Source organism: Vombatus ursinus, unplaced genomic scaffold, assembly GCF_900497805.2.
Source record: "Vombatus ursinus unplaced genomic scaffold, bare-nosed wombat genome assembly UNPS02014818.1, whole genome shotgun sequence".
NCBI lineage: Eukaryota > Metazoa > Chordata > Mammalia > Diprotodontia > Vombatidae > Vombatus > Vombatus ursinus.
This window is the reverse complement of record NW_020954596.1, coordinates 875,269-888,655: the sequence shown is the minus strand read 5'-3', so window position 1 is coordinate 888,655 and position 13,387 is coordinate 875,269. Positions and strand designations below refer to the sequence as shown.

The window sequence follows — 13,387 nt, the reverse complement described above, 5'->3', positions numbered from 1 at the left end:
CTAACTAAAATTCTCAGGTCCACCTTAGTCTTTAGAAGCCTTTGCTTGACCTTGATTCCTTCTCAGTCTATCATCCCATCTTTTTTCATCTCTTTATCACAAAGTTCCTAGAACATATTCCAGAGAGTTACTTTTTCTACTGCCTCACTTTGACCTGGTTTCCACCCTTTTGATTCTACTAGAACTGCCCTCTCCAAGGTAAAAAAAATGATTTCCTAATTGCCAAATCCTTCATCAGTCCTCACTCTGCGTGGCCACTCTACAGTTTCCTTCCCTTCTCGATTGTCTCTCCAGATTGGCTTCTGTGCAATTGCTTTTCCTGGGCCTTCTCTTCATAGAACCACAGAGTTGGAAGTTATCTCAGAGGTTATCTTGAACAGCCTGTACTTGAATAAGACTCCTTTCTGCAACATACTCATCAAGTAGATGTCCATTTTCTCCACAAAACTTCCTTGATCGTTCAAGCCAGAGATGATTCTTCTGAACTCTTGTGAAATTTTGTTCCTTTCCTCTGTGCTTATTCTATTCTGTGGGTTATTTACTACCTGAATATTATCTCCACTCCTAGACTGTAAGCATCTTGAAAGTAGGAATTGTGCCATTTTCATCTTTGTATCTCCCTCAGCAACTAACACAGAGAGTTGTTACGTGAATGGGTGCTGAATGAAGATTGATTCAATTCAAATTGTTTCACTGCCTATCTTTTCAAATATTAAACTCTGGCCAATACACAATCTCACTGACTGCTTCGGAGATGTTGAGGAAAAATTACCCTTGACTATCAATTTAAATGAACATCTTCCATTTAATAACTCTGCTGTCATTCTCCACAGTATAGCTTTAATGAGAATTCAGCACAGTTAATATTCTAGCTTTTTCATGACCCACTATCTACACAAGAGTTTCCTAATTTGTTTTCTTGTCCATGTTTGATAGTCACAATAGTTTCTGATGATTAAAAGAAAGGAAAAAGTATGTTAAAAATCTTAAAACTTTACTAACCATCATTCAGATCTTTTATTAAGCATGTACTTGCACAGGATCCTATTACAGGGGCTGTAAGAAAGGTTCTTTAGCTCTCTAGTTCTTAATCAAGCTTGTATTAAAATATGATCCCTATATATGAAGCAACATACTGACAAAAATACCCCATATGTACCCCAAAAGATGGTCATATTAGGTATAAATACCAATATTTTCAGAAAGCATAATGATTAAAATGTCACTTTATTGTATTTCTACCCAACTTCACATGAGATCTGTCATATTTTCTTTGTTACCTGTCTATTCAAGGAGGAAAGGGATGGTGGAAGATTAGGGACAGTTTTGTTGCTTAAAGCAGGAAAAAGCAATTGAAGAAGTCATGCAGCCATAGAGAGCTTGTGGTGGGATAAAGCTAGGCCAGGTCATTCCTGAGTATTTGGATATGAGATCCAAAGAATGTTAATAAGAAGATAGGAAATGGAACAAGTATTCTGATGTTTTTATGCTGCTCTATTTTTATGCACATTTGGACTCTAGTATGTCAGTACCCCATGTAGTGTGTTAGGAAGTAGAAAATGGCCCTTGGGAAGATGAAGTCATGAAGAACAGCTGAACCTGAACAAAGACAAGAAGAAGAAAGCTGGGTCAGAGGCAGCACACTATTAAAAGGGCTTGAGGACTGATTTTCAAAATATCTCAGAGGGAAAAAGAATCCAAAATAATAGAAAAGAACATGGAATGGACTATTTAAAAAAAAGACACTGAGAAGACATCAGCAAAGATTGACCCAAATACCTACATTTTCATCTTTAAAAAATCTTTGTAAGAATGTGCTGTGTCTGGCATAGGTCTATAGTCCCTGCTGCTGGGGGCAGCTGAAGCTTGTGGCTCCCTTGAGTTTGAGAGTTCTGAGCTGCTTGCTGCAAGGATAAATCCAATTAGGTGGCCGCTCTAAGTCTGGCACTAAAATACTAAGCCCCAGGAACAGAGGACCACAAGCTGCCCAACAAAGAGTGAACTGGCCCAGGTTAGGAAAACAGAGCAAGTTAAAACTTCTATGCCAATCAGTATTGGGACTGTCCCATTAGTAGCCATTGCATCTCCAGTCTAGGCAACCTAGAGACACCCAGTCTCAAACCCCAACCCCCATCCCCCAAAGAATGTGCTGTGAAGTATATAAGGGATACTATTTCAGTAGCAATGAGTATGCTTTAATGGATTCATGATATAAAACATGATATAAAACATTCCCTCCACTCAGATAATAGCCTAAGTCATTCTACATGATTCTTAGCCATATTCTCCCATCACTCTTCCATAGACAATCTCCTCAATATGTTGCAGGCCTCTCTCAAGTGTTTTCTACAATTCATAATTACTGCTGTAGTATTTGGACTCCTATGCTTCCTCCTCGCTATTAGATGGGTAACACCTCCTTTTATGATCCTACATTTCTAAGATTATGCTCTTTAGACTATTTTCTTTGCACATAGTAAGTACTTGATAAATACTTCATTAATTCCTGTATATAATCAGAAGCATACTGGAGCCAGTTTGTACGAGTTCATAAGAGCAAATTATTAAAATTTCAGTACGAGTATTTATACCTTAGAAATTGGTAAACACTACAGATCAGGGCTTGATTTATTGTTTTGTTGATTGTCTAGACTTAAGAAAGTGATGAATAAAATGTTAATAATTCAGATTAAACTTAAATTTGTGTCAAGCATGCATTTTCCCCCAAAGAGCCAATCGCTAAGCAGTTACCCCAATTCTGGACATAGATCATCGTTAAAAAATATGCTGCAGCCTACTCATGCTACCTTGAGTATCTCCATTGATTTTTGGGTTATCTGCAGCTCTGAGTCTTTGAAAATTATAGCACCCAAATTTGCAACCATATAGAATCATCAGAAGAACATTGATGTTGAAAAGATGGGAGTTTCTTGATATGTAAGGTTTTAATTGGTCCCTGTTGGATACCATTTTATTTTATCTGGCATATCATTCTAGTCTTTTCAGATCTTTGGAGATCCTTATTTTGTCATGTCAGGTATTAGCTATTCCTTCTAGTACTGCATTTTTTACGAATTTGATAAATATACCATCTATGGATTAATGAAAGAGTCAATGGAAAAAAAATGACAGGAAATGGCCAATGAGAGATCCCTAGAACACTCCACTAAAGACTGACTTTCAGTATCATGTCAATCCATTCATTAATCCCTAATATTTAGGTATGGTCAACCAGTTTTAAATAAAACTAACTATGCTATCCCCTGGGCAGCTAGGTAGTACAGTGGAGAGAGTGCTGGGTCTCAAGTCAAGAAGACTCATCTTCCTGAGTTCAAATCTGGCCTTAGATACTCACTAGCTATATGACCCTGAGCAAGTCACTTAACCCTGTTTGCCTCAGTTTCCTCATCTGTCAAGTGAGTTGGAGAAGGAAATGGAAAGCCATCCCAGTACCTTTGCCAAGAAAACCTCAAATTTGGCCTTGAAGTCAGGAGGCCCTGAATTCAAATCTGGCCTCAGACTAAACACTTGACACTTACTAGCTGTGTGACCCTGGGCAAGTCACTTAACCCCAATTGCCTAAAAAAAAAATAAAAACAAAAACAAAAACCAAGAAAACCTCAAATGGGGTCATGGAGAGTCAGGCACAATTGAAATAACTGAATAACAACAATGGCATCACCTAGACTGAAACTCTCTTTCCATATCTCTATCTATAATTCTATATCTCTATCTATAACTTTGTCAATCATTTTGCTCAATTCCAGATAAACTAGGTTTATTATATTCCCCTGATCTGCTAGTCTACTGACACCATATAAGAGGAAATGAGGTTAATCTTGTCTGATTTGTTCTAATGGAACCATCTTTTTTGAGATCATAACTTTCCTTCTAATTGCAATCCATTCCTTAGAAATCTATTTTAGCATTTTGCCAGGAATTGAAATCAAGCTCACAATTTAAAGGTTTTATTATTGTCTTCTCTTTTTTGAATATAGGGACCACACTGGCTCTTTTCCAGACTCTTGCCATTTCTACTATCCTCTACAATTTTCCAAAGATCTCTGATAGCAATTCGGGAATTATATTTACTGGCTCATTCTGAACTTCATTGCTCCCAATTATATTTTTAGAGTATTTATAAACTCTTTTTGTTTACCTTTAGTTATATGTCTTTGCTTCTATCTTTGATGTATATACATACATATATATATTTTAAAAATTCATTACATACTAATTAATGGGAGGTTGAGTGAATTGTACCACCTCTTTGAGCCTCAGTTTTTTCATCTGTAAAATGTGAATAATAATATTTGTATTTTCTAGCTTACAGAGTTGTTATGATGAAAGCACTCTGTATGAAGCACTATATAAACATCAGATTCTATAAAACTTAAGCTAAAAAGGAGATACGTTTCTCTATGGATAGCAAGGGACAGATGTACTTTCTGTGGACAGCTATGAGATGATTTTCTCAAAGGTGTGATCACAGAAATTTAGGTACTCAACTTGGCAAACAAAAGAGCTCATTCAAACTACAAATATTGACTGAGGCCCCGTATACCCTTCATGGTTAGTGCCATTAAGAACATAAAGATGTCCATCCTCAGGCAGCACTTTTGTCTTAGAAAAGCAATAAGAGTAAATAAGATCTATGAATGGCTTTCAAACTGGAGAGAATAAAGTCAAGAGCTTCTGGAACAGAATGTGTCATCTTAGTAAGTGTTCTAAATCAATAGATGCTTTACAACTGTGATTGACTAGTTATTGTTTCAATGGAATCACCACAGGGGGATTAAAAAACAACAGTAATATTGTTTTGGCTAATTAATAGAGGAGAGTCTACTTAAGTAAACAAAGGGGAGAGGGACAAAGAAATTAAACAAGAAAATGATTAATTAAAAGGGAGCATGGTAAAGAAACCAAAAAGAGCAGGGGACAAGGTTGAAGGCTAGTGAAAGCAATTCTAGAAAAAAAACTTCTACTTTAAACTAATTTTTGCAGAACTTATAGACTTAATTTAAAATAAAAGAATTTTGTTCAGTATTATTTTGGGTAAGTTATGGAAAGCATTAGTGAAATAAGAAAAATTGTATTCCTTTTTGACAAAATTAATAATTGAGAAAAGAATGGTGAGGATAGGTCAAAATTAATTATAATTTTCAATGTAAAGGGATTGAATTTTCTTACAGAAAAAAGACTTACAGATGACTAAAAAATACAATACCTAAAAGAAACACATTAAATGTCAAAAAATGTATAGAGGTATAAAACAATGTAGTGAATTAAAATTTGTAATGCAATTGCTAATTCAAGAAAATCTAAAGTTTATCGTAAAGCTACCCAACCAATTTAAAATCAATTTATAAAGTATTAAGAGAAGCAAAAAGGGAAAATTATATCATGTTCAAACATATCATTACTTGAGGAAAAATATTATAAAATTTAAATACTGATAAAATGGAAATTAGCAACTAAATTTATAAAGCAAAACAATTGATTTTCACAAAGATTAGACAGAAAATCAATGATAATGGAAGATTTTAATACAACACTAACAGAAAATTTTAAATCAAACAAAAATGGTCAGCAGGAACTAATCTGAACATATATGATGTTGAAGAAATTGAATTTGACAGACATAAAGAAAACTGATAGGAAACTACAGTGGGTGACTTTTTTTCAAATACGCATGGTACATCCCTCAAAGTTGCTCATGCTTTAAGGCACAAATAAATTGTTAATAAATTCAGAAATTAGAAATGCTGTATTAATGAATAAAAGCATAGTAAAATAGTAATTGATAAGGAAGGATGACAAAAGAAAACCTAAAATACCTATGTAGAAACTCAAAAATAATTAAATTAAATTTCTTTTAACAATTCAATTGAACAGTTATTTGCTGACTACCTACTATGTGTTAGACACTAATTCAGATACATGCATACAGAGTCAAAACCAAAGTAATCTCTGTCCTCTGGAAGCACACATTTAATTAGGGAAACCACATATAACTTATCAAATAATAAGTAGCTAAAGAATAAATTATAAAAACAAATTATATTAAAGATAGTCAAATATAAATGCAACATTTCAAAATTTATATAATTCAAAGTAATACTTGACCAGATTGATATCCTTTAATTGCAAAAAAGTTAAAACTAGAGTTGTTGAAAGTTAAAGAAATTATATAGTAAACAACTGAATATACTAAAAGTAAGCACAAAAATTGAAAGTGTTAAAATAAAAGGAGATTAGTGATATGGAATACAAAAGAACAATTAATTTGATAAATAAGTGTGTTTTAGATCAATAAAGTTGATAAAAATTAGCAATTTAATATTGAAAATGAGGTTAAGAGAAAATAAAATTATTAAAATTAAAAAATCAGAAAAGGAAAATAAAACTATCAGAGAATATAAAAGACATGGAAAAACATTTAAAAATATAATATAATGAAATAAACAAAATAAGAAATAGCCTAAGCAAAAGAATTTCAGAAAGTAAATTTAACAGGACATCAATGAGAGGCCATGAAAAGGCAATAAAACAGATCCAGAAGTGAATTTTATTAAGACTTCAAAGGACAAAAAAATCCCTCTGTAGTAGTATATAAATTACCTTCAAAAATGAAAGTAAAATGACATTTTATCTAATTCTTTTCACAAAACAAATACGTCTATGTTAGCCAAATCTGGCCTCCAAAAAGTAGAAAGAAAGCTACATAATAACATCAGTAATGAATATTGATGCAAAATACTACTTTGTTTACATTGAGAATGGTTTAATGTTAGAAAAACAATCAATCTAATAAATCATGTCAATAAGAAAACTCACAAAAACTTGTATCGCAACATATGAAAAAAACATGAAAAACATATGAAAAAACCCCCAGCTTTCAGTAAAATGCAACATCCATTTATGTTAAACACAATTAAAAATATCATAATGCTGTCCTTAACATGATAAAGGATTTATCTGAAACTAAAAACTAACATTCTATAAAATGGAGAAACATGCCACTAAAAACAGTGGTAACATGGGCCTGCCCATTGAAAGCACAGTAAGTATCATCTTACAAAGAAAAGCTATAAAAATGATCCCAGAAAAATACATTTGGGAAAAAAGAAAATAAGATACTCAAATATTTCTATTTACAACCAATATATTTAGAAAATCAAAAAAACTCAACAAAAATTGGTATAAATGGCTTTAGTAAGATATTACCATATAAGATAATTGCAGAAACAATTGTTAACATCTCTATATCAGTGGAGAAATCCAGGAGAAATTAAAATAAACATACTGAATAGTGAAGATAAGCAAAAAAAAAAGCCCTATAAAATGACCACCATTAAACAATATTAACATATATAAATTGAGAATTAAATGATTGGAGGGATATTCAATGTTCATGGCTAGGTTGAGTCAATATAGTGAAAATGAAAATATGTACATTTTTATACTTAATTTGATAAAAATAAAATACTAATGATCTAGCTCATTGAATGAATTAATATGACAAAATTTATATGGAAAAATATTATAGGAGCTTATGAAAATAGAATAATGGAGTATGGGGGAATTACACTGGTATTAGATAAAAATAGAAAAGTAGGTCAATGAGTCAGAATAGTTAATCTAGAATTAAAATTAAAGATGTACTGATGTTTGATTGGGGATGGATGACTGGGGGAGGAAATGTGCAGAGTTTTGATTTAATTGGAATGAGGGGCTCATAATGTGGAAACTTCTTCCACCAATTCAGATTGGCAACTCTTCCATAATGATAGTCTTTAAAAATTTGCCTGTGGGAACTGAAAGGTTAAGGGCTTGCCCAAGGTCACATAGATATATAGCAGAGGTATAACTTGAACCCATATCTTCTTGGCTCTAAGTCTAGTTCTCTTTCCACTACCTCACTTTGCTTCTCATGTTTGATAAATCTAGTTTGATAAAACAAATTATTCCACTAAAATGTTACTCATTATGGCATTGAGTTCTCACAATGAGGAATTCATAGATCCTTAAAGTATTTAAATATTAAAATGACAAACACTCAATCTTCTTCAATAAAATTGTATGGAACATGAAATGGCAGTTTAACAAGAAAAATTACTAGATTCACATCTCACCCAATTTTATGGAAAAGGAAGGGAGAGTTGTGCTGAGGAAGAGCTGTTTTTAGAGTCCAAGGTCTTGCATCAGAATCCTACCTCTGCGACTTATATGACATTTTACTAGTCACTCAACCACCTGAGGCTCAGTTTTTTTAAGTATAAAATAATGAGGTTGGACAAGATGACCTCAAAGGTCCCATCTGGAATCTATAATTTTATAAAGCTCCATGTGGATCAATGCTCTAGTATTATAGAAATCAAAAAAATTAGAAGGGAAAAGAATGATATCTATCACAGTTTTGGAAAAGAGGAATATCTCTATTCAGTGAACAAAAAGAATCTGTTATAGGAGACAAAACAAATTGATTTGATTCCATAAATATAAGGAGTTTGTGAGGAGAAGAGTAAGACAACCAACTTAAGAGGCAAGAAAACAGTTCCATAAAAGATTTCTAGATTGTAAATATATTTGATTAAAAACCTGGTATCCAAAAAGTATAAGGACATCATACTACTTCACATATAAAGTCGTTAATTTTTCCACATCCATGCTTTTAATACAGCCTCTTGCAGAGTGCAGATGCTTAATAAATGTTGATTGACTTGAATTTCCCAATATTTAAATAGTTGAATGATATGAATAGGCAATTTATTGTTAATCATATACAAAACTGTTCAAACTATTAATCAGGAAAATTAAAATTAAAACCACAGTCAGGCATCATTTATACCTACCAAACTGACAAAAATAAGTAAACAGAATAACATTCTATCTTGGCAGAGCTATAGAGAAACAAGAATACCATTAAACTGCTGGTAGAACTTTGAATTGGTGAATTCATTTTGGAAAGCAATATAGCAACATACAAGAACAAAACATGGACCTCACCCCTGAAACTTTAGCGTAAGACTGTTATTCAGAGAAAAAAAAATATACCGTTCTGTAAAAAAATATTCAGAGCTGTTTCATTTGTAAAATTGGAAATAACCCGTATGTTCAATGATTGGAGACTAGATGAATAAATTGTATCAACAGAAATATATTATTTGTCATTAGAAATGATCAGTTCAACATGCATTTTACAAATATGAAGAATACAAAGAAATATGGAAAGACATGTGAAGTAGTGAAGAGTGAAGGAAGAATATATTTACACAAAACTATGACTATGTTTTTTTTAAACAATAAGAATTTTAAAAACTTCACAAAAGAAAGCAAGATTAAAATCAGAATTTCTGAGTTAGAAGGGACCTCAGAGGTCACATAGCTCTATCCATTCCTGGAAGAACAACAATAACATGCTGTATACAACATACCTGTTGAATGCCATCCAGCTTTTCCTTAAAGAAAGGAAACTCACCAATTCCAGAGGCAACTCTTTCCACTTTTGGAGGGATGGCTCTAATTGGTAGGAAGTCTTTCCTTACTTTGAGTCTATATTTCTTTCTTTGTAACTTACATTTACTGTCTCTGGGGCCAAGTTTTGCCTTCTGGAGCCAACTAGAAATCTAATCCCTTTTTCATATGATAGACTTTCAAATACTTGAAGACAGCTATCCATGCCCACCCAGATTGGCCAGGGGATACAAAAACAAACAAGATTTTTTTGTTATTATTTTGTTCAATTTACTGTACTCATTTTAAAAGCAAATTTTAAATAATTTCAAATCTGCAACTTTGCACATTATTTCATTTTATAGATCACTTGATGGTTACTGAGCTTAGGATTTGAAATTTGTCCAAAAAAAAGTGAAACAGGTTCACACAGTAACAGCTGCTTTCTGTCTCTTCTAATTCCTCATGATTTGAGATTAAAGATCTGGCTTTTTCTATAGTTCAAACAGTTCAAGGTGTTCTAAGGAAAGATTGATTTAGTGTACCACTATGGGAGTCAGTTTTCGTGAAAATGTCGTGAGGTCTTAGTCCAAGAATACGTCATTCATTCTGTAACTTTTGATTGATAAAAGGAACATTGTGCAAAACATGTTGGGCTATCCAAGGTATGTAGGCATCATTTTAAAAAGACAAATTGCCATTTTAAAGTTACTACAATAAAGTTCATCTGATATGGTCTATGATTTTGATGGTACAGGGAATTTGCTGTGTGGGAAGTCCCTCTATTAATCCTGATTGCAAATGTCTATAACTTAGTAACTTAATCCTAGTGGCACCCAGAGGTTAAGGGCATTGCATAGGGCCACACTAATAGTGTCAGTGTTAGGATCTAAAACTAGATCTTCCTGTCTCCAAGCCCAGAACTCTGCCTCTGTTCATCTGAGAACCTTGATTAGTATAATGTAACTGCAGGCAACAGGTTTAAGGATCATTCCTTTCGCAGTGGGCAAAATGGTGTAAGTATCAGACCTCCTGTGCTCTTTCTATTTTGTATAGATATACCTGGTTTCAGAAATTTTACATAAAATAAATCCTTTTAAGAATCTGGTGCATGGGGAGATGAGTTTGAAGTGATGTAAAGGGAAATTATCAGAATCAGGAGAGCAATGTATACATCATGACTGAAATAACACAAACAAAAACACTAAAAAGGCAACTGGAGGCAGAATATTTGGAAAAACCAAGCTGGGGTCCAAAGACGATCAAACTTTCTTATTTTGGTAGAGAAGTTGAGTGTATGTGGGTGCTATGGGGGTTAATGTTGCATATACTTCCAGATACTGTGGTTTTTCGTAACTAATTTACTTTGTTATAGGGAAGGTTTTATAACTGGGATGATATATACCAGAGAATAACTGTTATAAAACTATCAATAAAACTTTTAAAATGCACAAATGGGAGCTTTCTATTGAAAAGACTCCTATTGTGAATTCTTTTGTAAATCAAATAATTCCCTTATCTTAGACTAAATCTGAATGTTCATGTAGTGATGGTACATGAAAAGAGGTAAACCTGCACCAGAATTGGGCCGAGAGCTACTTCTCATCTGATGAGTAAGTTTGAGGCCAAAGCTCCTTTAGTCCCCGAGTTTAAAGTGTAAATGAGAAAATTCATTGGTTGTTTTTGGTCATTTTCTATTCTCACTTTCTGAAGAGACTAGGGACCCAATACTTTTTGTAAGGTAATTTCTATTCTTTTGAACAGGGCCCTTTTTCTTTGAACAGGCTTTTTTTTTCTCCTTTTTTTCTTATTCTCTGTTAACATGTGGTTTGGGGAAACAAACCTAAGTGATTTGTTGACTTTTAAAAGTTGAGACTTTGCAACTTTTCCCTTTACTGAAAAGTGTGAATCACAGGCCTGTAAAAGAGTGTAGCAGCTGCCTAGTCTTAGAGTGTAGCCACCTCCACCACCAGAAGACCCCACTCCTGCCATGTACCGCCCTTACAGGAACGGGGCCGTTTTTGTATTGTCCCCAAAACTATAAAGTAGAAAGACTTAAACCAGAGTGGTCCGCAATGAAAGCTTTTCGAGTCTCCCTAGTGTATACCAACGCGGCTGCTTCCTGAAACCAGGCTAACGCCGGGCTCCCGAACACCGACCAGCCTGCTAAAGACATAGTGACCTGCTATGCCATAGCGTCAGAGCACAGATATCTTACAGCCAAAGCCAGAGAGATCAACCAAGAAGCTGTGACGGCCCGACCCGGCACAGCCCAGCCCCAAAAGAGCTGTCCGGGCCAGGGTGGTCCGGCCATGCCGGGCCTTAGGGTTCTCAGGTTTCAGGTGGAGGCGAGTCCCTATCTCTCTTCTCCCGTCAGACCCTGGACAGCGCTCTCCTGATCACAGTATTTTTTTTTTTTAAAAGGCAAACCTGAACCATTGCTGGTCACTCTGGTGCCCGGCGCCACGTCTGCAGAAACCCAGTGCCGCTTGGACTGGTCCAGACAGCCCCCAGGGCCACGTCTCACTGACGGTCCAGAGCTCAGGAGGATCCAACCCAACTTCCCAGAGTTTCCTAGGGTCTCAGGCCCTTTTACAGCCCCGAGTGGAAACCCTGGGCTCCCTAAAGAGACTGTCCCAGCCCCTGGCCAGGCGGCAGGGCCACGCGAGATCTGTGTGGGGACGGTGGGCAATGGGGATAGGCAGACGCCGGGCACCAGCTCCCGGGAGCCGAGGGCTGGGGGAAACAGCTCCGGGCCATGCGCCTGGAGCCCAGCATGGTCTCCGGGTGTGGTCGCCCCCTCCCATTCAGGAGGAGACTTTGGGCCTCAGTAGATCTCTTGCCCTGGCCCTCCCCCATCCTCTCCCTTCCTCCTCCTGCTACCCCGCCCAGCAGAGCCCACCTGAGTCGGTGAGACGGGGTCTGGCGCGGTCCCGCAGGTAATGGATAAAATCCTGGCAGCTGTCGTGCTCTACCGCCCCGCTGGAGCACAGCTCGGCCAGCAGCTGCAGTGCCTTCTGACAGATCTCGTCCCTGGCCCCGGGCATCGCCCCCCAGCATCCTCGGGACAGGTCGCCGGAGAGCCCTCCGCCCGCTCAGACACGCCTTTGCCTCCGCTGCCGCTGCTGCTTCCCCTGGCCGCCTGCAGCCACCGGCCGCCCCCAGCTGACTAGAGCAGGGGCGCGCAGCCACTGGGGGACCTGACCGTCAGTCCGCGAGGCTTCACTCGCGCTCTCTTGGGTCCGGAGGGTGGCTGCTGGATGGTAGGACGACCAGAGCCTGGTCTCGGGCGTTGGGTCCCACCGGTTGCATGCAGTTCTCCCTCTCCGTGCCGAGAAGCGGCGCAGCCGGAGCCTGCGGGCTGACGGGCGGCTGGCGAGCGCTCTCTCGCTCTTTCTCTCCTCTCGCTGGCTCTGCCTCAGCCCTGCTAGGGCGCAGCTCTCCCTGGCGGCCGGAGCCCTCAGTGCCGGCGGCTGAAGAGCAAGAGGCGGGGCTCAGAGAGGTGGGGAGATCTTGCCCGAGGGTCTGGAGGGATCAGACCTGCCCCTCCCTCTGCTCCTTTTCCGGGTTCAGGACATGGCCCTCTCCACCTCAGCTTGCTTCCCAGGGCACAGTAATAACAGAGACTTACACAGCTGCTCACGGGATTCGCCAGGTTGTGAGGACTCGCTCCAAATGCAGTCCCCTTGATTGCATCCACCCGGGCTGGGACTCAAATTCCCTCCCCCATTCCTACGGCGTGGCCTTTACACGGATGAATGACCTAAAGAAGACAGATGGAACAGGATAGAGCAAGGAATAACGGAGTCAGTGCTGCGTGCCTGGAAAACTGTCAGTTTGTAGAGGACCACCCAGGCCTCCAAAAGTGAGCTGTAACCTAGAGTATAGGGACACGATTAAAGGACCCATATCAGATGGCTGCGTTTAGCTT

General features: G+C 37.3%; 1 protein-coding gene across 1 annotated transcript in view; it reads right to left on the bottom strand.

Annotated features, from left to right (window-relative positions):
• LOC114023732 (synaptotagmin-9) overlaps positions 1-12,503 on the bottom strand; it is a 208,163-nt gene extending 195,660 nt beyond the window's left edge. The window contains exon 1 of the mRNA XM_027836542.1: positions 12,359-12,503. Coding sequence (XP_027692343.1) covers positions 12,359-12,503 — 145 coding nt within the window. The remainder of the gene's footprint in view (positions 1-12,358) is intronic.
• Between the last annotated feature and the right edge of the window lie 884 nt (positions 12,504-13,387).